The sequence below is a fragment of the Dasypus novemcinctus genome, chromosome 3 (genome assembly GCF_030445035.2).
Source record: "Dasypus novemcinctus isolate mDasNov1 chromosome 3, mDasNov1.1.hap2, whole genome shotgun sequence".
In the NCBI taxonomy this organism is placed as follows: domain Eukaryota; kingdom Metazoa; phylum Chordata; class Mammalia; order Cingulata; family Dasypodidae; genus Dasypus; species Dasypus novemcinctus.
This window is the reverse complement of record NC_080675.1, coordinates 42772194-42797146: the sequence shown is the minus strand read 5'-3', so window position 1 is coordinate 42797146 and position 24953 is coordinate 42772194. Positions and strand designations below refer to the sequence as shown.

Sequence of the window (24953 nt, the reverse complement as noted above, 5' to 3'; positions counted from 1 at the left end):
CTGCTCCCTCCTTCTTGTGTCTCCCATTGTATTTCCTCATTGTGTCTCCTTGTTGCACCACATCCTTGCTTCATCTTCTTGCGGTAGCTCACTCTCTTGCTCATCCTCCCTATGAAGCCCTGGGAACTGAACCTGGGACCTTCCATGTGGTAGGCTAGTGTCCAGCTGCGTTAGCCACATCCACTTCCCAGTCAGCCTGTATCATTTGATTGGCCAGTTTAATCCATTAACATTCAGTGATATTACTGTAAATGCTTAATTTCTTCTGCCATTTCATTCTTTTGTTTTCATGTCATATCTTATTACTGTCTGCTTTTTTTACTCTTTTGGTTACCCTTTCTGCTATTCTTTCTTCTATAGTCTCCTCCAGGCCTCTCTCCTGTGTTTTCCTTAGAGGCTGTAAGCTTTCCTTTAATATTTCCTACAAAGTTGGATTCTTTTTTATGAATTCTCAGTCTCTGTTTTTTATGAATGTTTTAAACTCATCTTCATATTTGAAGGACAATTTTGGTGGATAAAGAATTCTTTTGTTGTTGTTGTTGTTTTTTAAGATTTTTTTTTCTCTTCCCTTTCCCCCAACCCCCCCCCCCCCCCCATTATCTGCTCTCTGTGTCCACTCACTGTGTGTTCTTCTGTGACCGCTTCTATCCTTATCAGCGGCACCGGGAATCTGTCTTCTTTTTGTTGTGCGTCATATTGTTGTGTCAGCTCTCTATGTGTGCGTCACCATTCCTGGGCAGGCTGCACTTTCTTTCATGCGGGGCAGCATTCCTTGCGCGTGGGGCTACCCTATGCGGGGGACATCCCTGTATGCATCGGCACTGCCCATGGGCCAGCTCCACACGGGTCAAGGAGGCTTGGGGTTTGAACCATGGACCTCCCATGTGGTAGGCGGATGCCCTATCCATTGGGCCAAGTCCGCTTCCCTATAAAAAAATTTTTGATGGACAGTTTTTCCCTGTCATTATCCTAATTGTATCATACTACTTTCTTCTTGCCTCCATGGTTTCTGATGAGAAACTGCACTAACCTTTTTATGTGGTGGTTTGCTTCTCCCTTGCTGCTCTCAGAATTTTCTCTTTATCTTTGATGTTTGACAATCTGAGTAATATGTGTCTTGGAGTAGATCTGTTTGGATTTTTTCTGATTGGGGTACACTGTGCTTCTTGGACATGTAAGTTCATTTTTTTCATGAGAGTTGGGAAGTTTTCAGCTATTAAAATACTCAAATACTCTTTCTGCCTCTTTTCCCTTCTCCTTTTCTGGAACTCCCATTACACATATGTTGTTACATTTTATGCTATTGTTCAACTCCCTGAGCCCCTTCTCTATTTTTTCTGTTCTTTTCTGTTTTTCTTCTTTTCTTTCTTCAATTCAGCAGTTTTGTCTTTGGTATCACTTATTCTTTCATTTTTCATTTCGAGTCTGCTATTGTATGCCTAATTTGTTTGTTTGTTTTTGCTTTTGTTTTTTTTTCAGTACTGGGGCCAGGTATTGAACCTGGGACCTCGAAGGTAGGAAGCCAGCAGTCAACTGCTGAGCCACATTGACTCCCCTGAGTTGTTTTTTTCATTGTTGTCTGCTCTCTGTGTCGACTCATCTGCTCTCTGTGTCGACTTGCTGTGTGTTCTTGTGTCTGCTGTCACCCTCGGTGGCACTGGGAAACTGCGTCATCTTGCTGCATCAGCTCTCCGTGTGTGCAGCGCTGCTCCTGGGTGGGCTGTGCTTTTTTCACATGGGGCAGCCCGCCTTGCAGGGCACCCCTACGCAGGGGCACCTATGCGTGGCACAGCACTCTTGCGTGCAGTAGCCCTGCATGTGGGCGAGCTCACCACATGGGTCAGGAGGCCCTGGGTATCAAACCCTGGAACCTCCCATATGGTAGGCGGACGCTCTATCACCTGAGTCACATCTGCTTCTCCTCAGTGTCTTAATGTCCTCTATCTCTTTAATCATATTCTCTTTCAACTCATTAATTTTTTTAAAAAATTTTTATTCCTCTCCCCCATTGTTTTTTTTTTGCACTCACTCTCTTCTCTCTCTGCCCATTCACTGTGTGTTCTTTCCATGTCTGCTTGTCTTTTCTTCTCATCTTTCTCTTTAGGAGGCACCAGGAACCAATCCTGGGACTTCCATGTAGGAGAGAGGCACTCATTTGTGTGAGCACCTCAGCTCCCTGGTCTACTGTATTTCTCACTGACTCCGCTCTCTATTTCCCTTTGTTGTGTCGTCTTGCTCTGCCAGCTCTCCGCAGCACAGGCCAGCTTGCCTTCACCAGGAGGCCTGGAGAATTGAACCTGTGGCTTCCTATATCATAGATAGGAGCCCAGTCATTTGAGTCACATCTGCTTCCTTCAACTCATTTATTAATTTGATTTAGAAGTTCTTGTATGTCTTGTTGATTAGTTGTCTCAAACCCTGCATCTCTTCTGGGGCTTTGATATGTATTCCTTTTCTTAGGTAATTTTTTCCATTTTCTTAGTATGACTTATAAATTTTTGCTGATGTCTAAGCATCTGATTAGGGAGGTGAGTTTACTCAGATGCTCAATTTCTCTCTCTCATAGGGATTTAGTGGTGGTAGACTATGTTACTGCTGTTCTTTGATTCTTGGTTAAACCTGTTGTAGGTCTTTAAAATTGTCCCTGTTAGATGCTCAAATCTGGGTCCTGGGCTCAGTTATGGGTTGCAGACTGTGGTCCTAGGGCCTTAAGTAGAGAGGCTGTGAAGGCCTGGAAAAGCCTCTCATTTACTTTTTAAAAGATATTTTTAAAAATTTATCCCTCCCCCCCTCGGTTTTTTGTGTGCTATCTGCTCTCTGTGTCCATTCACTGTACATTCTTCTCTGTCTGTATTTATTTATTTCCCTTTCCCCCTTGCAGCTTGCTTGCTGTCTGCCCTCTGTGTCCATTCGCTGCAGGCTCTTCTTTGTTCTTGCCTGTCTCGCTTCATTTTTTTGTTGTGTCACCTTGCTGAGTTGGCTCTCCATGGCGTCTATGGGCCAGGCGGCACTCTGCAGCATGTGGGTGAGCCTGCCTTCACAACGAGGCCCTCAGACATGAACAGAGGGCCTCCCATATGGTAGACAGGAGCTCATCTGATTGAGCCAGAGCTGCTTCCCTCTCACTTACTTTTTTTTTTTTTTTAAGATTCATTTATTTCTCTCCCCTTACCCCCTGCCCTGGTTGTCTGTTCTCTGTGTCTATTTGCTGTGTGTTCTTCTTTGTCCACTTCTGTTGTTGTCAGCGGCACAGGAATCTGTGTTTCTTTTTTGTTGCGTCATCTTGTTGTGTCAGCTCTCCATGTGTGTGGCACCATTCTTGTGCAGGCTGCACTTTCTTTCGCGCTGGGCGGCTCTCCTTACGGGGTGCACTCCTTGTGTGTGGGGCTCCCCTACGCGGGGACACCCCTGCATGGCACGGCACTCCTTGCACGCATCAGCACTGTGCATGGACCAGCTCCACACGGGTCAAGGAGGCCCAGGGTTTGAACCGCGGACCTCCCATGTGGTAGACAGACGCCCTGTCCACTGGGCCAAGTCCGCTTCCCTAATTTGCTTTTAATTTCCTCACATGTACTTCTTTGGTCTGCCAGCCGATGACGCTCTTTGGGAGCTCTCTCAGTTCAGTGCCTGGTCAGTGTGTTAGGTATAACTTGGAATGATCAGTGTGACAGAGATTCTTGCCTGGAGGCTAAAAGCTTCATAATTCAGACTTTCTCAGAGGCAGTTCTCCAACCTTTGCTGACAGCCTTCTCCTTTTTCCCAGGTAGGCAGTAATTCCATTCCCCTCTGCCTCCTCAGGAACCAGTCCCAGTTTATAGAGAGGGAGACTGAAAGGGTTGTTTCTCTTTAGTCCCTTGCTGGCTCCCAAGGTAACCAATAACATGTCCCCGACAGGCCTAGAAGGGTTGGTGGGACACGGCAGACCAAATTGTGGGTCAAACACTGAATCAGCCTTAGGTTGCATCCCTTTCTCTCCCCTTTACTGGGGAGGTGTAGCTGCCAGCCCAAGGCCTGAGAATTCAAAAGTGTCTGTGGTGTGGGGGAGGGTGCTGGCATTTGCACCTGCAACTTTAACTCACAGACTTGCCTTTGCAATATTTTTTCCTTTGCCCCTCTTTCCTCTGAGCAGTATGTAGCCTTCCTCAGGCATCCTAAACCCTAGAAGATTTTTTTTCATGTCCTTTCTTCCTGTCTTCAAGCTATTTTTCTGGGAGAGAAGAGAGTCCCATGTCTTTCTAGTCCACCATCTTCCTGAGAGTCCAGTAATTGGGATTTGTTTTAATGAAATATTTTCTTCTATACTTACTTTCAACTTCTTTTTGACTTTGTACCTAAAGCAAGTCTCTTATAGACAGCATATAAGTGAATCATATTTTCAGTCTACCAATCTCTGCCTTTTAATAGGAGGGTATACTACATTGACATTTAAGGTAATAACTGAGAAAGAAGGCTTTACTTCTGCTATTTAGCTATTTGTTTTCTGTATGTCTTTTATGTTTTTGTTCCTCAATTACTCCATTATCACCTTTTTTAAAAAATGCAGTTACTTTTTGTACTGTACCATTTTGATTTCCTCCTTCTTCCTTTTCTCTGTATTTTTTAGTTATTTTCTTAGTGGTTACCCTTGTAATTACAATTAACTTAAGCTAATAACAACCTAGTTTGACTATTGCCAACCTAGTTTCAGTAATATGCAAACTTCTCCTGTTTATCCCTCCCTCATTATTTTGTTGTCTCATATTACATCTTTATACATTGTGTGTCCATTAACATAAATTTTCAATGTAATTTTACACATTTGCCTGTTAAGTCATAGGGGAAAAACAGTTACAAACCAAAAGTACAATAATATAGGCTTTTATATTTACTTATGTTGTTACCGAAAGAAATAATGTTTATTTCTGATATTTCTAATAACTTCAAGTTACTGTCTAGTGTTTCTCAACTTGAAGGACTCCATTTAACATTTCTTGTTGGGTAGGTTATCTGGTAATAAACTCTTTCAGCTTTTTTTTTTATCTATAAAGTCTTAATTTCATCTTCATTTTGACAGATAATTTTACCAGATATAGAATTCTTTGTTGACTGGTTTTTTTAAAGGACTTTTAAGTATGCCATCCCTCTGTCTCATGACCTCCTTGGTTTCTGGTGAGAAATCCACTATTAATCTTATTGGGAATCCCATGTATGTGGCCAGTCACTTTTTTCTTTCTGCTTTCAAAATCTTCTCTTCATCTTTGGATTTAGGCAATTTTACTATAATGTGTCTTGTTGTAGATTTCTTAGAGTCTATCCTGCTTGGAGCTTATTCCGCTTCCTAGATGTGTATGTTTATGTCTTTTTCAGATTTGGAAAATTTTCAGGCATTATTCCTGCAAATACTTTTTCTGTCCCTTTCTCTCTCATCCTTCTAGGACTCCAGTGATATGAATGTTGGTATGTTTGATGGTATTCCACAGGTTCCTCAGGCTCTATTCATTTTTCTTCATTAACTTTTCTTTCTACCCCTCACACTGCATAATTTCAATTGTCTTGTCTTCAGGTTTGCTGATCCCTTCTCCTGCTGTTCAGATCTAATCTTGAATCTGTCTGATGAGTTTTTCATTTCAATTTCTGTACTTTGCAGCTCCAAAATTCTGTTTGGTGTCTTTTTATAATTTTCATCCTCTATAGTTTTTTCAGACTTTTCCCAAGTTCCTTTATTTCTTTGTATGTGGATTTCTTTAGCTTATTGAACATATTTAGGACAGTTGATTTTAAAGTCTTTTAATAGTTCAAATGTATGAGCTTCCTCAGGGATGGTTTCTCGTATATTTGTTTTTCCTGTGAATGGGTCATACTTCCCTGTTTCTTTGTGTTTTGTCATTTTTGGTTGAGGACTGGACATTCTGAGTATTGAGTGGTTATAACTCTGGAAATCTAGTTCTGTTCCCTTGGGATTGCTCGATTTTGTTTTTGTTGTTGAGGGTTAGAGCTGTCAATTTGTGGCTTTCCCAAACTATTCTTGCTCGCTACCAAATAGGGAATGGAGAGAGTAAAGGGGGGTAGGGGGTGGAAATAGGTATTACTTCTTTAAAACTTCTGCGCCTTTTGCCTGAGGGGGGCTTGGAACAATAGCCAGTCCTCCAGTGAGCTGATGTATCTGAACAAAAGTGGTGATCAGCTGTCAGGCCACACACACTAACCACACCCCTCGGCTTTTGGAGGATTGAGTCCTTATGGCCCATCCTGGCACCAGCAAGCTGCATCAGGAGCCCAGGCTGCATTCCCCATTGCTGCCTGCCACATGACTGGAGGATGGTAGTCACTGCACAGAGGGTGAAATTCACCTGAATTTATTGCATTTTAACAGTCTTTTCCTCCAGCTCTTTCTAGGATACCACAATGTTCCAGTAGATTCTTGAGTTCCAAAATCATTGAATCAAATAGTTCCCCCCCTTAGATGACTCCCTCATCTGTTTCCTCTTTGTTTTTCTTTTTTGCTCATTGTCTGCTCATTGTTTTTGCTCATTGTCAACTTGTCTGGCTTCTTCCTCTTCCTCTTCCTCTATCTCTTCCTCTTCTTCACATCCACACCCACTCCCTGCTCATTTGTTTTTCATGTTTTTTGGCTGGCTGTCTGCTCATTTGTCTGCTCATTGTTTTTGCTCATTTGCTTGATGTGTTTGCTGATGTCTGCTCATTGTCTTCTTTAAGAAGCACATGCACCAGGAACTGAACCCAGGACCTCCCATGTGGGAGGTGGGCACCCAACTGCCTGAGCCACATCCCCAGATAGTTCTTGCCAGTTTAGTAGTTTTTCTGGTGACAGGACTGATTCCTAGTACTTCCTGCTAAATCTTCTCACAGTCCTCAGTCAATCAAGTTATTTTTAAATCAACTTCGTAATTCTTTAAAAATAGGACAAAAATTCCTCCTTTTTTTGACTATATATCCTATAAATTTATAATTATCTGTTTAAGTCTTTCAGTTAATATGTTTTAGACTTTCATAAGCAATCCTAGAATGTGCCCTGGCATACCTAACCTATCATTATTATTAGCTGCAAAAGATCTAGGATTGCATCTATACTTAAATTGGATATACCATTTCATACTTTTAAAGATTTAATGATTAGAATACTGTATAGAATACTGTGTACTATGATTAGGTTAAAATCGCTCTACAAAAATGGATTATGCTGTTACTTATGGATTTCTTTGAAACAGGCACTTTTACTGGCTCACGATAAGGTTGCTGAGCAGGAAATGCAGCTAGAGCCCATTACAGATGAGAGAGTTTATGAAAGCATTGGCCAGTATGGAGGTGAAACTGTAAAAATAGTTCGTATCGAAAAGGCTCGTGATATTCCATTGGTAAGTATTCTGCTACTCTAATCTGAGATTCTTTCTGTGTAAAATATCTTTTGTAAAGCAGATACTTGAAGACGCCATTAAGTTGCAGGTGGTTTTTCTCTTTTGAGGTTGATTTGTTGGAGTAATTTTATCTTCCTTCTCATAACCCCTTATTCAGTTGAGGAAAGTTTTTTCATTATCTTTTCTCACATGTAATATGAAAGAAATAATAGCTTCTGAGATACTTGCTGGGAAACAAAGAAGGAATAAGTAATTTACTTGATTATTCACCATACTTAGGTATTCTGACCTTTTCATTCAGTTCAATGTATTGAAACACAGTTACTTATCTACTTCTGTCTGCTTTCACTGCCTTAGCTTTTTTGTCCCTTTATTTCCAGAGACATATCCTTGAGTCCTCATGTCTCAATTGTACCTTGAATAGTGTGGTACATGGAGTAGGGACCTTGTTTGATAGGCAGTTTGTATTACTGTTTCTCCCCTCCCCCACCATGTTAAAAGGAAAATGGGAAAGTTAAGATAAAATTTTCAAATATAACTTTAGGAGGAAAAGTAAATTTCATACTATATCTTCTTTCAGGCTTTATTCCTGTCATGTTTCCATTATTTGATCATACATTTTTCAGTTGTATATCCAATTCGTATAATAAATTTGCTAAATTCAACATGTTAAATCATCAGCCAGATGGTATTCATCCCATCATATTTTGAATTTAAATAAATAAGAGAGATCTTTTAGTTGTTAACACATGTTCACTAATTGTACCTAAATACAGTATAACCATATGAATAACATCTAACATATACAAAAATTTTTTTGAGCAGTGCATTTTTCTCCTGTCATATGCTTCAGAAGTCTGATTTCAGAATTCTAATGATTAGAGTGTTTCTTAAGCAGAAAGTGTTGTGGGGATAATGGTTGGTTAGCTTTCAAATCTGATTACTATGGTTACTTTAGCTGTGTATGTAAATTTTTTTCTCAAGATAGTTGATGCTAGTATTGTTGAATATTAGAATTAGATATTGGGTTGTTTCTTTTTTTAGGGTGCTACAGTTCGTAATGAAATGGATTCTGTCATCATCAGTCGGATAGTGAAAGGAGGCGCTGCAGAGAAAAGTGGTCTATTACATGAAGGAGATGAAGTTCTGGAGATAAATGGCATTGAAATTCGAGGAAAAGATGTCAATGAGGTTTTTGACTTGTTGGTAAGTTGACAGGGGCAGAAGAATCATTGATATGTGTTTCAGAGCTGTTGTTGCTGTTATTAGAATCCAGAAGAAAATACCTTAAAAGTACTTTTTAATAATATTAAGAACACTAGACAATTTCTAGCCGAATTGTCACATGGTATAATTGTTTCCATAGACATTTTTAGAAGATTTTTATTTTTGGATAAGTTCCACTAATAATTTTTTACTTTATTTGTACTTTATTACTATCATGTGTGTTTTATTTGCCTCTGAAATCAGTAATAATATAACTCTTACTAATTTTTTCAGTAAATATTGATTTCTTGTTTACTATGTATTAGCAACTAGGGAACCAGTAATAAATAAAAGTTGTGCCCTCAAGATTTTTATGTGAATTTTATTTTCTTATCTGAAATTGTTGCTTCCCTAACAATATTAGATAATAGCAGTGGCATAGATTTTTGCTATCCAAAATAATAGCCACTACCTATATGTAACTATTTAAATTTTAATTAAGTAGAATTAAAAATCCATTTCCTCAATCTCAGCCATATTTCAAGTGCTCAAGAGCAGTATATAGGTAATGGCTAACATTGGGTGGCATCGATATAGTATATTTCCATTATTGCAGAAACTTCTGTTGGACAATGCTGATAATCAGGAAGTCATTTATAGTCAGATTTTGAGGACAGTTTATGATCACTTCATACATACATATGAACAAACCATATTTATATTCTTAATTTATTTAACATCAGTTGTTACAGTAGAATCTCTCCTGAACAGCTAATGCCTATTGTGGAATCTAGAAAACATCCTTATCTCTATTTTCACCCAACTCAGCTCACTCCTTTGGTAGAGCAAAGTACCACTGGTTGTCAGTTTTAATTTTAGTCCTTCTTTTATGGACTGAAATCTCTAGATTTAGCATTACTTCCTATTCTATCAGGAAGTTGAGATGATGACTATCTAGTCTGAAGGAGGCAGACTGTGGAGTACTGGGAATAGCAGTTAGGTTATATACAGTTTAGGCCTAGGGATAGAACAGTAAGGTTCTATACAGTTAAAAAATAGAATTAATGACTGAAGGTGTCTGGCAAATGAAAATATTTGCATATTTACATAAGTAGATTGCTTTCCTAATCCTAATCAACTATTTCAGGTTCTATTCTATTAAGATTGAGGTCTCTCAGAGTAGATAACCTAGAATTATTATATTACTGTGGCATCTTCTGACCCTTCACTTGGAAATCTCCTAACTCTACACTAAATGGAAGACAAAAACCCAAGGCTTAAGGTCTAAGTGGTTTTCCCCAGTGAACCAGAACTGCAAAATGCCATGATCTAGGATAGCTATAATATAATGGAATTCATGAAAAGCATAATTTGTGCTTCCTGATGAAATGGGATTCTTTTGTGTGTGTGTGTGATGTACTGGGACTGGGGGTTAAACCCTGAACCTTATATATGGAAAGCCGGCACTCAACCTCTGAGCCACATTGGTTCCCCTGGGTTGGTTATTTCATTTGTTTGCTTGTTTGTTTTTTGATATGGGAGGCACCAAGAACTGAACCCTGAACCTCCCATATGGGAAGCAGACTTGAGCCACTTGAGCCACATCTACTCCCAGCATTCATCTTTAATGATTTCTTTTTAAGTCTACTGAGGGATTCCAGTAGAATCCATTTTAGGAATATCAATCAGATCATGAAAAGGGAATTCATGAATAATGAATTTTGAAAATAATTTAATCTTTCTGTTACAGTCTGATATGCATGGTACCTTGACATTTGTTCTGATTCCCAGTCAACAGATCAAGCTGCCTCCTGCCAAGGAAACAGTGGTAAGTGTTTGTATATTCATTATTTATTGTCTCATGGTTCCTGTTTACCTTTTACTTTTTTTTTTTTTTTTAAGAGTAGTCGTAGGTTGTACGTTTATGGGAAAATCATGCAGAAAGCACAGGGTCCCCACATAACCCCCACTCCCAAATGCAGTTTTCCCTTTTATTAACATTTTTCATTACTGTAGTACCTTTGTATAATTATATTATGAACTATAGTCTATAGTTTATGTTAGGGTTCACCCTCTGCCTTGTACAGTTCTGTGATGTGTTTTTTGTTGTTTTTATTATGCTGGAAATGTATTAGTCAGCCAAAGGAGTGCTGATGCAGAGTACCAGAAATCTGTTGGCTTTTATAAAGGGTATTTATTTTGAGTAGAAGCTTACAGTTATAGGCCCTGAAGAGTTCAACTCAAGGTACCATAAGAGATACTTTCTCACCAAAGATGGTTGCTGTTATCTGAGGGTTCAGCCTTCTTTCTTCCTCTTAAGGCTCCATAGTCCCAGCTTCTTCCATTCTCAGCTGTAGGCTGGCATAAGGCTCATTTCTCTTCCCAGGGTGCATTTCTTTCCAGGTTCCGCTGCTCTGTTCTCTTCAACTGCAATGTCAGGCTCATTTCTCTTCCTGGGGCCTCTCCCTTGTGTGGAGCTGTCTCTCTTTCTCTGTGTTCTTCTCTGTGTATCTACTTCTGTGTTCTTTGTGGTTGAGCATCTGTTTATATAGCCTATCAAGGGGGCGGGGGCTCAATTCTGCATGCCTTAATTACATGGTGGAACAAAAGCCTTAATCTTGATTTTTTTAAAAAATGTCTCTCCCCTTCCCCGCCCCACCCCCAGTTGTCTGCTCTCTCTGTCCATTCGCTGTGTGTTCTTCTGTGTCCACTTGTATTCTTGTCAGCGGCACCCAGAATCTGTGTCTCTTTTTGTTACGTCATCTTGCTGCATCAGTTCTCCGTGTGTGCGGCACCATTCCTGGGCAGGCTGCACTTTTCTCGCACTGGCCAGCTCTCCTTATGGAGGCACGCTCCTTGTGTGTGGGGCTCCTGTATGCGGGGGACACCCCTGCTTTGCACGGCACTCCTTGCACTCATCAGCACTGCGTGTGGGCCAGCTCATCACACAGGTCAGGAGGCCCTGGGTGTGAGCGGATGCCCTATCCGTTGGGCCAAATCCGCTTATCCTAATCTTCATTTAATCAAGTAAATGTAAAGCCCTTGAATTTAAATTAGTGGTTATCATGCCCAGATGAACAGACCAGTTTACACACATAATCAGTTCTCTTTTTGGAATTCATAAATAATAAAACTGATACACATATATATCACCTAAAATTTCCCATTTTATTCACTTTCAAATATACAATTAAGCAGTGTTATTTACATTCACAATGTTGTGCTTCTTTCACAACCATCCCTTTCCAAAACTTTTTCATCACCCCAAACAGAAATTCTGTACACAACTAACCCTTAACTCCCCATTCTCCACCTCTGCCCCTGGTAACCTTTATTCTTATTTCTAACTCTATAAATTCTAAATTTCTAACTCTATAACTGGTAATCTTTATTCTTATTTCTAACTCTATATTCTAATTATTTTGTAACAGTGAAATATCATTTTGTATCATTTGATGTGAATATCATTTCACGTATTTGTCCTTTCGTATCTGCTTATTTCACTTAGAATGATGTCTTCAAGGCTTTGTTGCATGTCTTAGAATTTCTTGCCTTTTTATGGCAAGAAGATAGTGTCTAAAATCCTATAATTTTAAATTTAAACAGAGCAGTTTAATTTGGTTTAGAATCTAGCCACTGTTTTGATCATATATGCTGTATAGGTATTATTACAACCCTGGAGCTTTCCTATAGGTTTCCATATATCTCTTCTCTATTTAAAATGGACTTTGCTTTCTTTTATATGGAAAACAAAATAAATCAGCAACAGCTGGATAGAAAAAGACTTGGTGGAGGTAACTTCTAGAATTGGGGAGAATTGATCAGTGAAGAATTGATCAGTGGAGTATATGGATAGAAGTAACCATAGTACATGCATGGCAGTACCCAGATTTTAAATCGGTCAGATGGGTAATTTCTCTGATGTGAAGTAAACTTTGATTAGGAAAAATGCATCCAAAAGAGCTTTTAATTTTAGATGGCACTATATAAACTTTTTATATAAGCAAAGCACGTCTTTTCACTCTTCCTTCTCCTCCAAGCCTTTTCTAAGCCTACACTAAGAAAAGCCCCATTCTAAATCAGTTAAATTAGAATGATCAGGGATACAACCTAGGCAAGGGAAGATGGTAGAGCATCTGTGGGAGATTTAGTTGGGCTCTGGTAAAGGTCATAGCCCTAGATATACCCTTCTCATTCATCTGGCTAATTTCCTCCAGGGTGGTAATTCTCTAAGATTTGTATGCCTAACAATTACCCAAGGAACTTAACTAAAATGTAGATTTTGAAAGTATAAGATGTGGCCTAAGAATTCAGTATTTTAATAAACATCCCAGGTGGATGATTTGAACACAACTTTTTGAAGCACAAGGCAAGGGAAGATGGTAGAGCATCTGTGGGAGATTTAGTTGGGCTCTGGTAAAGGTCATAGCCCTAGATATACCCTTCTCATTCATCTGGCTAATTTCCTCCAGGGTGGTAATTCTCTAAGATTTGTATGCCTAACAATTACCCAAGGAACTTAACTAAAATGTAGATTTTGAAAGTATAAGATGTGGCCTAAGAATTCAGTATTTTAATAAACATCCCAGGTGGATGATTTGAACACAACTTTTTGAAGCACAAAATGCTGGTTTTTGCTTTCAGAAAGTCGTGTTTAATGATACCCCTAAGGTAAATTTCTTAAAGAAGCTGTTATTTTTATGAGAGTTCTAGATTATTATATCATATAATGGAGGGACATCTAAATGTATGTCTTTCTCACTTACAAAGCATTTTATTAATATCAGATTTCAGTTGCGATAGTTCATCATCATCTTTGGTTTACAGTAGTCAATTTATCAGTGTTTCAGGAGCTTAAAAAATATAATACCTATTCATAAAAAGATTTTTGAGGCAGACTGGTAACTTTATGATATACAGCCTCAATTATGGTGAGGGTAAAAGACCTAGGGAAAGCCAAATAGCCATTGACTACAGAAATGGACCCAGAATTACAGAATTCTTAGGCTACCAATCTATTGCTTGGCTCAGTGAACCCAAACTTGCAGTTTAACCTATATAGGGCAGAAGCACTCATTGCAGATAGTTGTTGGATTCTACTGGATGCTACTTGATTTCTTATAGACTTTGGGAATGCCATGTGTCGTTTGCCAAGTTAGGTAAAAATTAGAGATGGAAAAGTTAAAAGGAATTTTAATTCTTTCATACCCTCTGTATTAGTCAGCCAAAGGGGTGCTGATGCAAAATACCAGAAATTGGTTGATTTTTGTAAAGGGTACTTATTTGGGGTAGGAGCTTACAGATAACAGGCCATAAAGCATGAGTTACTTCCCTCACCAAAGTCTATTTCCACATGTTGGAGCAAGATGGCTGCTGGTGTCTGTGAGGGTTCAGGCTTCCTGGGTTCCTCTGGGCTCAGCTCCTGTTTCCTCCACAAGGTCAGCTGTAGACTGTAAGGCTCTCTAGGCTTTGCCTCTCTCCACAAGGTAAGATGTAGACTATCAAATGAACGGCTCTGTCTCTCTCTCTGGGAATTCTGCCATGTCTGAGGAGCATCTCTATTCCTCTGTGTTCTTCTTCTGGCTCAGGTCCTCTCTTCCCGGGGCTTGCTTCTCTTTCCTCTGTGAGCTTACTTCCTGGTGCTCCAGCTTAAGATTTCAGCATGAAACTCCAACATCAGAAATCCTCAACTCTGTCCTTTGCCAAGCCTTTTATCTGTGAGTCCCCACCCACCAAGGGGTGGGGACTCAATGCCCTAATGACGTGGCCCAATCAAAGCCCTAATCATAACTTAATTATGCCCAGGTATGGACCAGATTACAAGCATAATCCAGTGTCTAGTTTTGGAATTCATAAACATCAAACTGCTACACCCTCTTAGAAGTATGTTGTTATATTTTACAATGGCATAGTGAAGATAATGGTATAGGAAGGAAATAACTTAGCTTTCTAGAAAAATTCAAGTAAATTCTTACTTTTAATGGTAACTGGCATAAGATAGTTCTTTGATTTATTTAGTTGCAAAAATAATGATAACTTGTATCATTAATATTTCAAAACCTACAAAGAACACAAATAGGAATTGGTTTATAAACTTGATTTATATAATTTTAACAGTTCGGGGTGTGCCTGTTTCACAAACCTAAACTTGTCCCTTTAGAATAAACACCAAGAGATATTAAGGCACCATTGCATTTATGTGGGGTCAAGATCCAGGAAGATAGCCTCAGGAAGATGACATACGTACCTGCTTAGATGAGCAGATGTGGTGAGGTTTAAAGTCTACCTTTTCTGGTAGTAGTGTTTTAGAAATTGCATACCTTATTGCAGAGTCTTTGTTATTCAGGTCAGAAATGAAGGGGATTCTCTATTATATCCCTTCTGCTTGCACAAGTCTTTGAGGCACCTTTGTACCTGAACTTGTTAGCTACTAACAGTATAGTGTTTTGGACACTCTGGTATATGTTTATAATTAACAGAGATTAATGACAACAGATAAGCCTAAAGGAAATACTGTTACTTAACTACATTTCCTTTGTTCAACTAATAATTTCTTTGTAATAATATAGTAGTATTTTAATTATATTTATTCTGAATTTTAGTGTTGTCATTTCATCATTTTACTGTTATTTTTACCTATTTAAACTTTTAGATCCACGTAAAAGCTCACTTTGACTATGACCCCTCAGATGACCCATATGTTCCATGTCGAGAGTTAGGTCTGTCTTTTCAAAAAGGGGATATACTTCATGTGATTAGTCAAGAGGATCCAAATTGGTGGCAAGCCTACAGAGAAGGGGATGAAGATAATCAGCCTCTAGCTGGGCTAGTTCCAGGTAAGACAGCATAGTAGAAAATGGCGTATGAGTAAAAGAATATTTAAAATAAAGGCTTTGCAAAGATAAACTCATTTTTTCATGCCTTTTAAAAATTTAGAGAATTATTTTTCTTATGGTTGGGTTTTAATGTTGTATCTGTAGCATAAGTGTCTTGAATAGCAATGTGACCGATTTGAATGGAATTGTGATATAACCTCTTCAACCAATCAGCCAGTCAGGTTACTTTCACTGTAAGCATATCAAGACTACAACAAAATTCGTATTGAACCCTTATACTTCAAGAGGACATTATCATCAATTGGGCTACCAAACTTTTGATTTTTAAGAAAGAATATGTTAAGATGCATCATTTTTATAAGGAATCAGGGGAGTAGCACCACTAAACTCATATCTTCCAAAGCTATCATAAGGTGAACATATTATATTCTCATATTCAAAAACATTTTTTTGATTATCGAAGAAAACTGTCCCTGTAAACTAAACTAAAACTTTAGCTCACATTGAACATTAAGGTTATTAAGGAAACATGTTTCTCAAGAAGAGTGGACATATATAATAGAATGAGTGTTTAGATGTAATTGTTCCTATAGTCCTGAGGGAAGAGATGTAGGGTAGAGTGAGGGGAGCAGAACCAAAAGTAGAATAAGATATTAGAGGAAGCAAGGGAGGACATAAAATAGGAATAGTAGGAAGCAGACTTGGCCCAGTGGTTAGGGCATCCATCTACCACATAGGAGGTCTGCGGTTCAAACCCCGGGCCTCCTTGACCTATGTGGAGCTGGCCCATGCGCAGTGCTGATGCATGCAAGGAGTGCCGTGCCACTCAAGGGTGTCCCTGTATAGGGGAGCCCCAGGCGCAAGAAGTGTGCCCTGTAAGGAGAGCCACCCAGCGCGAAAGAAAATGCAGCCTGCCCAGGAATGGCGCCTCACACACGGAGAGTTGACACAACAAGATGATGCAACAAAAAGAAACACAGATTCCCATGCCACTGACAATAACAGAAGTGGACGAAGAAGAACACACAGCAAATAGACAAAGAGAACAGACAACTGGGTGGGGGGAGAAATTAAAAAAAAAAAAGGAATAGCATTAAGGGATAGTGATTCATCAATTTATTCAGTAAATATTGTTATACCTGCACTGTATAAGACAGTGTATGTAGCAATGAGATGAATAAGCATCTCTTCCCTATGTGATTTTAAAGCCTATATATTTTTTTCTTTACTGTATCCCTTAATTTATACTTCCAAAGTATTATGTCTGTATATGTCTGTAGTTGTTTCTGTATTATATTCCATCTTTTCTCACTGGTGTCAGTTGCCCTGAGTTATAAACTTCTTGAGGTCGCAGGATATATCTTATTTATTCTTTTAAATCTAGGCAATATCTGTTAAATTAATAAATAAAAGATGATTTAGAGAAGTAGTTCTGCCAGCACTGGTGCTTCTGAGTTTTACTTCCTAAAACTTTCTGTAACTTTCTCAAGCTCTGTCTTTTGTCAGTAACATTTTTCAGGTATCATCCCTCCAATTCACACCTTAAGATCTCAGGCTTAACAGATGTGGCTTTTTGGCTACATTGAATAGGTTTAGAAGAAAGAGGACAAAAGATTTTGTAGAAAAGAGGCGTTGATGACAATACTAAGAAACAACTATTAGAGAAATAGGTAATAGGAACAGGGGAAGTTGCCTAAAGACTTTGCAATAGCATATAAGGGGTTCTATATCTGAAACAAGGAGATTTCTCTTGGTGACAAGAAATTTGAACATACAATTTACATTTATTCTTTATATACATAAAGTTACGGAATGTCCATAATCTTTCGCTTTTAAATTCTATATGCTGGAAGTAAATTATGTGTGTACTTCATATTTCAAGGAGAAATGAATTTCTTATATTGAATTCAGAGGATGATGCTATAATTCTTGTTTTTGTTTTTGTTTTTTAATTCAAACTTTATTTCATATTCAAAAAATAAAATATCAGACAATTGCTGTTAATAACTTCAACAAATTATGAAAGCATTACTCCTAAAAAGTCTGTCCAGGCACTTTTATCTCGTGTAATTCCAACAACAAACTCAATTGTTCCTCCAGTGTTCAGAAAGATGTACAAATGAATACAGATTCAATGACATTCAAGGTCTCTGTGTTAAGGGGGAAAAAATGCTTAATCATATTCGTATTTCACAAAAACAAACCCCATATTCTTTTTTAAAGGCTTCTAAAGTTTTTTAGTGTTATTTTCCAGTTCAGTTGAGAAATTTAAACTTTGTATTAGAAAACCAGTGAGATATTTTTCTTTTTTATTTCTTTTCTTTACTATTTCCTTTTTTCCCTTTTTTTAAAAATTTTATTTTCTTTGTATCTTTCTCCAGAACTCTCTATTCCTGCCTTCCACACTGTCCCTGGACTCTAGATGAAAAGAACTAGAGGTATCAAGGGCTCTGGGCTTCACAGTGGCAGTTACAGGACATTGCACTTTAATCCTGGAGTCCTCGGCAGCTGTCATGGTTCTGCCTAGTGCTTTAGCCAAATATCAATTTGATATCTTCTCTCCATACCAGCCCTCACCCATAAATATTTAGACTGGTATTGATTGATTGATTGATTGCATTGAGTTTCTGAAAGTAACTCAATAGTAAGTCTTATAGATGAGCCAAGGAGATTTCAATGACACCATTTCTAACTCTTTGAATAGGAGTAATAATAGACCCACCTCAGTTTGAGTTTATAGGGTTATTCATCCATTATAGTTCAGAAAGACAGTGGTTTTCTGTCATAATTAGATTTTTAAGAAGTCATCACATCTATCTCCCATTAATGTCTGTTATTTCAGTAGTCTACATATGTTCCTACTATTAAAAAATGTGCCACAGCAGTATCTCACTGTAATGTTTGAAAGTATTTTTAAAATGTAATTAAAATTATTTTACTCTTGATTTTATTTGCCTGTTGATATCACATATCTATATCTATATCTTTCTATCTATATCTGTCTTTCTATATGAGGTACTGGGGATTGAACCCAGGACCTTGTACATGGGAAGCAGGCACCCAACCACTGAGCTCCATCTGCTCCCCAGTGAGAGTTGGCTTTTTCATTTGTTTGTTTTTAGGAGGTACCAGGGATCGAACTGGAACCTCATATATGGAAAGCAGGCACTCAACCACTTGAGCTACTTCTACTTCCCAACATCAAATATTTTAATGCTCTTAAAAAATTTCCCAGCGGCGGACTTGGCCCAGTGGTTAGGGCATCCATCTACCACATTGGAGGTCTGTGGTTCAAACCCTGGGCCTCCTTGACCCATGTGGAGCTGGCCCATGTGCAGTGCTGATGAGCGCAAGGAGTGCCATGCCACACAGGGGTGTCCCCCACGTAGGGGAGCCCCACGCACAAGGCGTGAGCCCCGTAAGGAGAGCCACTCAGTGTGAAAGAAAGTGCAGCCTGCCCAGGAATGGTGCCACACACATGGAGAACTGACACAACAAGATAACGCAACAACAAAAAAAAAGAAACACAGATTCCCGTGCCGCTGACAACAACAGAAGCGGACAAAGAAGATGCAGCAAATGGACACAGAGAACAGACAACCGGGGTGGGGGGGGGGAAGGGGAGAGAAATAAAGAAAAATAAATAAATCTTTAAAAAAAATTTCCCTCTAGTGGTAGTTGTTTTACTAAGAAAGCAGTCTATACAGCTACTAGAGGTAACCTGGTTTCCTTTGATAGTTCTTACACATATAAAACTCAGTATTTTTGCTTGTGCTCTTATGATATTCACTGGATTCATTTCATAGGTTATCCAAACATGAATGGAATTTGCTGTTGATTTTTAAGAATCCTTGGCTTGGAACTGAAAGTATTAGATATAAAAGTAGAACTCTAATATAAACCAGCATTTTCTAAGTAAAACACTTTAATTCCTCAGCAAAAATATGTTTGATTTTAAAGTAAAGGTGTGAAAATAACAGTGGTCAGAAACTTGAAAAACCTCATATATTAAAATATTGATCCTGTGAGAAAAAGCATATTTTGTTTTCTATTTATTTATATCACTGCTAAAAGTGGGGATAAAAATCATTAACAAACATACACATATACATACATAAAAAGACCTAAAGAAGAAGAGAAACTGAGAATAATAAATGCAAAGGAATATGTTGAAAAGTGTGATGAATGGTCACATTATTTTGGAAAGTCCTGTCCTAGTATAGATTTACTTGATTTGAGATAATTCTAAGTGATTATAACCATTGTAAAACCTAGCTTAGTAATTTTCACATAGGAAGTGCTCAATAAAAGCTTTTAAAAAATTGAACTAGTAAGTTTTCTATCACTGGTTTGTTATTTATCTTTTCTAATAGCTGATGTGCATTCCAATAATACATGTTTTAGAATCACTTGAGAGCAGGCAGAAATTTAGTACTTTAAGCATTTGGTGGCTTTTAAGCATCACTCTCTAGTGGCATTAGAATTTGCAGGGAGGGAAAGAGACTATAAATGAAGAATTACTTCCTTTAAATATTTTAAGATTCTGGTGTTTTCTTTTTGGTTAAAAAACAAAAAACTTTATATCCTTCCTTAAATATCTTAAATATTTCTTCATTTTCTTTCTGCTATTAAGGGAAAAGCTTTCAACAGCAAAGGGAAGCCATGAAACAAACCATAGAAGAAGATAAGGAGCCAGAAAAATCAGGTTAGACACTTACAGGGTTTTGTTTAGTTTGTTTTGTTTTTCACACTTGTATTTGAAGTTAGAAGAAAGTTCTTGGGTCTCCATCTAGAACCATGTTTAAATTTGCTCATTAGAACTGTCAAATATCTGTTTCAACAGGGAGTAATGTGAAAAGCAAAACCAATTCTCTTAGGACTGTAAAGAAAAAGCAAGATTTAAGTAGTAAAGATGATCTACATTGTGAGATTCATGAAAAATTAGAAATACTTCCCTGAAAAATAGTTCTTCTATGTACAAAGTAATAGTGTTTATAAATTATTTAAATTATAAACAATTTGACTGCTCAGCATGTTATTGACAGTAGTGGGATAAATTAAGAACAGCTAGGTAATTATGAAATATGTAGCTTTGTTCAAGAAAACAAATACATTCATAGTTATGGTTGCTCAACAGGAAAATTATGGTGTGCAAAGAAGAATAAAAAGAAGAGGAAAAAGGTTTTATATAATGCCAATAAAAATGATGGTAAGTTCTACTCTCAGATACATCTGAAGTTATATCTGAATATGTCTGAACTGACATTTTGAAGAAATTAAACTGATACTAGGGAGTTTTACTTTTGGTCCTGTTTTGACCCTTGTACTTGAGAAAGTCATTTAGCAGAAACGATTTTCTTTTGGGATACTCTGAGTAATTAGCAGTGTTTGAATTCTAGGATATACTACTATAGAAATTAGTACATATTAGTGTTATATTGGTAGTTCCTCAAATTTTTTCCTACTTAAATTCTTTATTTGCAAAAGTAATACATGATTTCTAAAAACACAGATTTGTTTATAGTAAAAAATGAATACTTCACCTGTAATAACCTCAGAGGCAACCCATTCCACAGAGCCCACTTGCTGGCTAAGTCAGGCACACAGAAGTGTTTTTTGTTCTGCTATTTTTATTAAGTTAAAGAAGTTGTAGCTTCTCTTAAAATTGAAAGTTCTGACTATTACTATCCAGAATACAGTCTCCACCACTCCCAGTTTTTTATAAGCCCAACCTGATTTACTGATTTTCATTACCTTCTTGGTCTCTATGGGCATTTGAATTTGTCAGCCCTGCTTTCATTTATGTTAGAAACAAGTCAAATAATAAAGGTAGTCCTTAACTTCTAGAGTATAAGGCTTATTTTCTTAAGAACTTTAAATAGGTTGGAGAAATTAAACTAATGAAGATGAAATGTTATTAATATGTCCTATCCAAAACTAACCCTGAAAGTCAGTGAACTTTTTTTTTAACAAATCAATTTTATTGATACATATCAACCAAGCATACAATTCATCCAAAGTGCACAATCAGTGGTATTTGGCACAATCACGTAGTTGTGCATTCATCACATCAGTGAACTTAAATAAATTAAAAAATAAATATCAGTGAATGCTGATAGATTTCATAGTTAAAAAGATATATTGAAGTTTAATCCTACCCTCTATATTTGAGTGATTAATATTTGTTTCTTCTTCTTTTGAAATAAACTAAAATTAACTTGTCCAGCTCTAAGAGCTCATACAGAAACCTTGGCAAATCTAAATATTTCAGATGTATAAACTAATCTGTCAAAATGTTACCAATGTTTGATTATATATGCTAGAAGAAGGAAAGCAGATTTTTTAGAAGCAGAGCATTTTGGGAAAGAAAGGAATTACATTTGCTGTTCATAATGATGTCATCATTAATAATTTTGTCAGTAACTACCATTTATAAATGGTAGTTTTGCTCCTGGAATAAACTGCTTTTATTCCAGGGGCAGTAATTATATGCTTTATATACCTTTTCCATTTAGTTCATACAGTAAATTCCTTGAGATTGCCAACTAATAAATTCAAGTTCAGATATTAAAGTGACCTGCTTAGGTTCTTAAAGAATATATGGCTGAGCTGGAATTTAATCACTTTTGAACACCTATTATATGACAGGCTCTGTACTAAAGCACTGGAAAAACTAAGGTGGTCTCATGCCTTCATGGAATTTATAGCTGAGAGAGAGTCTGACTGCATAGCTGATGCTCCTTTCCAATCAGATGAAATAAAATGCATGAGGGCATAGCAGGCTGCTAGTTGTCTGCTTTTGCTTTCAGCATGTGACAGTTTGGTTTCATCTGGATTGTGAGCTCTAGGAATGTAACCTCACCCATCATAATTTACATGTCCTCTTAAGTCATGACTCTAGGGTAGTACCCTAGAATAAGGTGAATGAAATGCAGAAAGTTGATGGCACAGGTATGACCTGTTTTGAAGTTACACGATTACAGAAAGGTTTTCCAGCTTTCTCTAATAACACTAGTAATAGCTAATATATATTAATGTTGGTGTATGCCAGGTATTATGCTCAGCATATTCATATGTCTAATCCCTTTAAACAGTATTAGACTTAAAAGTATTAGACTCCTCATTTCACAGAAATGACGAGTATTCTCATTTGCTTATCCCCTGGTGCCCCACCCTCTATCAAAGTATTGGCTGCAAACTAGCTATTTTACATAAGGATCAGCATATTTGTATTGTTAGACATTCAAAAAGTTTGAAACAAGAAGCAATAACAATTCCTAGAAGGATTAATACAGTGATTAATTTTCATAGTTTTCTGGCAAGGATATAATGACATTGGAAATATTCAGGATATAATATTACCCAGTTATAACTAGCATGATCCAAAAAATTAAGCATTTTTAATGATAAATTTTGCTGCTTTCCAATTTTGGAGTTAATAGGTATGAATATATTTTTGTTACATGGCAATAATTCTGTCTGAAGGGCTTAAATTTTTCTTTTCAAAGATTATGACAATGAGGAGATCTTAACTTACGAAGAAATGTCACTTTATCATCAACCAGCAAATAGGAAAAGACCTATCATCTTGATTGGTCCACAGAACTGTGGCCAGAATGAGTTGCGTCAGAGGCTCATGAACAAAGAAAAAGACCGCTTTGCATCTGCAGTTCCTCGTAAGTTTGGATGGATTGTCATTATCCTTTCAGTTGTGCGAACCTTAAAGATGTAGGGAAATTTTCATAATTTCATCAAACTAGTGTTGTCAACAAAGAAGGAACTTTTAGTTTAACCAAACTTTTGGCAGTTTGTTACTAAGGACAGTCATTGTTGAGAAATTTAATTTTTTCTTAAAAGTATGAGACTAATTGTTTTCTAAATGAATTTCAGTTTGGGTCCTTAAAATTTCCTGTTCAATAAGGAATCTGCTTCCTGATAGTTTATATTGTTGCTGAAGATAGACACTTAGACCTAATCACTGAAAATAGAGGTGGTTATAAGATGGTATAGTACCTTATGGAAATAAACTTTAGGAAAAGATAAGAGGTAGTGTTTGAAATGCAAAAGGAACTAATTTAAAGTTTGAGCATAATGTTTATTAAAGTAATTGAAATGGTAAGATACTAAAAAATTTTTTTTTCATTTCTCAATCCAGAAATAAAAACAATGTTAAGCACATGAGCTTTAAACATTGTCCTCAGTTCATTTTTTTATAATCTGTATTACATGGTACAAAAAAATTTGACTCACAGAATTATCCTCCATCCTCACTCTGATCCGTACCCATTATTTTTACTTGGTTTTGTTTGCCTAGATACAACTCGGAGTAGGCGAGACCATGAAGTAGCTGGTAGAGACTACCACTTTGTTTCACGGCAAGCATTTGAGGCAGATGTAGCATCTGGAAAGTTCATTGAGCATGGTGAATTTGAGAAAAATTTATATGGAACCAGCATAGATTCTGTACGGCAAGTGATCAACTCTGGCAAAATATGTCTTTTAAGTCTTCGTACACAGGTAAAGCTAAAATTTTGGTATAGTGTGCTGAACTTGACTACGTGTTACAAAGTAAACTAGTAGAAACTTTTTGTCCAGGAACTAAAGGACCTAATTAAATTCTAATAGTTTTTTCTCACTATGTGATATCAGGTTGCTAAATCTCTTTCAATTTCCTTAAGGAAGAAAAATATACAGACCTAAATATATAGACCTATGTATATGTTTCTGATATTAAAATACAATAACTAGAGAAGCAGACTTGGCCTAGTGGTTAGGGCATCTGTCTACCACATGGGAGGTCCGCGATTCAAACCCCAGGCCTCCTTGACCTGTGTGCAGCTGGCCTATGCACAGTCCTGATGCGCACAAGGAGTGCCCTGCCACGCAGGGGTGTCCCCGCTTAGGGGAGCCCCACTTGCAAGGAGTGCGCCCCGTAAGGAGAGTCGCCCAGCGCGAAAGCAAGTGCAGCATGCACAGAAATGGTGCAGCACACGCAGAGAGCTGACACAAGATGACGCAACATAAAGAAACACAGATTTCTGTGCCACTGTCAAGAACAGAAGTGGACAAAGAATAAGACGCAGCAAAATAGACACAAGAACAGACAACCGGGGCGGGGGTGGGGGGAGGGGAGAGAAATAAATAAATCTTTTTAAAAAAATACAATAACTATCATGCTACTAGATTTTGAGTATGTTAGAAGTTATAAAATAATCTTTTTCTGATCTGAGAAAAAATTTGAAAATTTAGGATTGGTTTTTGGTTTTAAATGGAATTGCTTGAGTATTAACAAGTATAATGAATGCTTAGTTGTGTTTAAATAATGAAAACTCTGTTATATGGCAGACTAAACTAAAAATTACTAACAAATACCTCTTAAGATTTCTATTTACAAAGATAAAATAATTTTAGAAATAGAGTTTTTAAGATAGTGTGGAAAAATTTTTTTTCTAGACTATAATACAGCTTCAACATAAAACTTTCATTAATATGGTAGAATCTCCTGCTTATGTCAATTCAGACAACATGTCAATGGTCATTGAAAAGATACACA

The 24953-nt window shown here is 37.4% G+C and overlaps 1 protein-coding gene across 9 annotated transcripts in view; it reads left to right on the top strand.

The window, feature by feature from the left end:
• Positions 1-24953, top strand: part of PALS1 (protein associated with LIN7 1, MAGUK p55 family member) — a 108605-nt gene that overhangs the window by 73553 nt on the left and 10099 nt on the right. For all 9 annotated transcript variants that reach the window (XM_004477289.5, XM_071213858.1, XM_058293236.2 and 6 more), the window contains 8 exons: positions 7212-7358; positions 8403-8564; positions 10315-10392; positions 15217-15400; positions 20034-20105; positions 20538-20609; positions 22909-23076; positions 23715-23917. In XM_004477289.5, the coding sequence (XP_004477346.1) occupies positions 7212-7358; positions 8403-8564; positions 10315-10392; positions 15217-15400; positions 20034-20105; positions 20538-20609; positions 22909-23076; positions 23715-23917 (1086 nt within the window). The remainder of the gene's footprint in view (positions 1-7211; positions 7359-8402; positions 8565-10314; positions 10393-15216; positions 15401-20033; positions 20106-20537; positions 20610-22908; positions 23077-23714; positions 23918-24953) is intronic.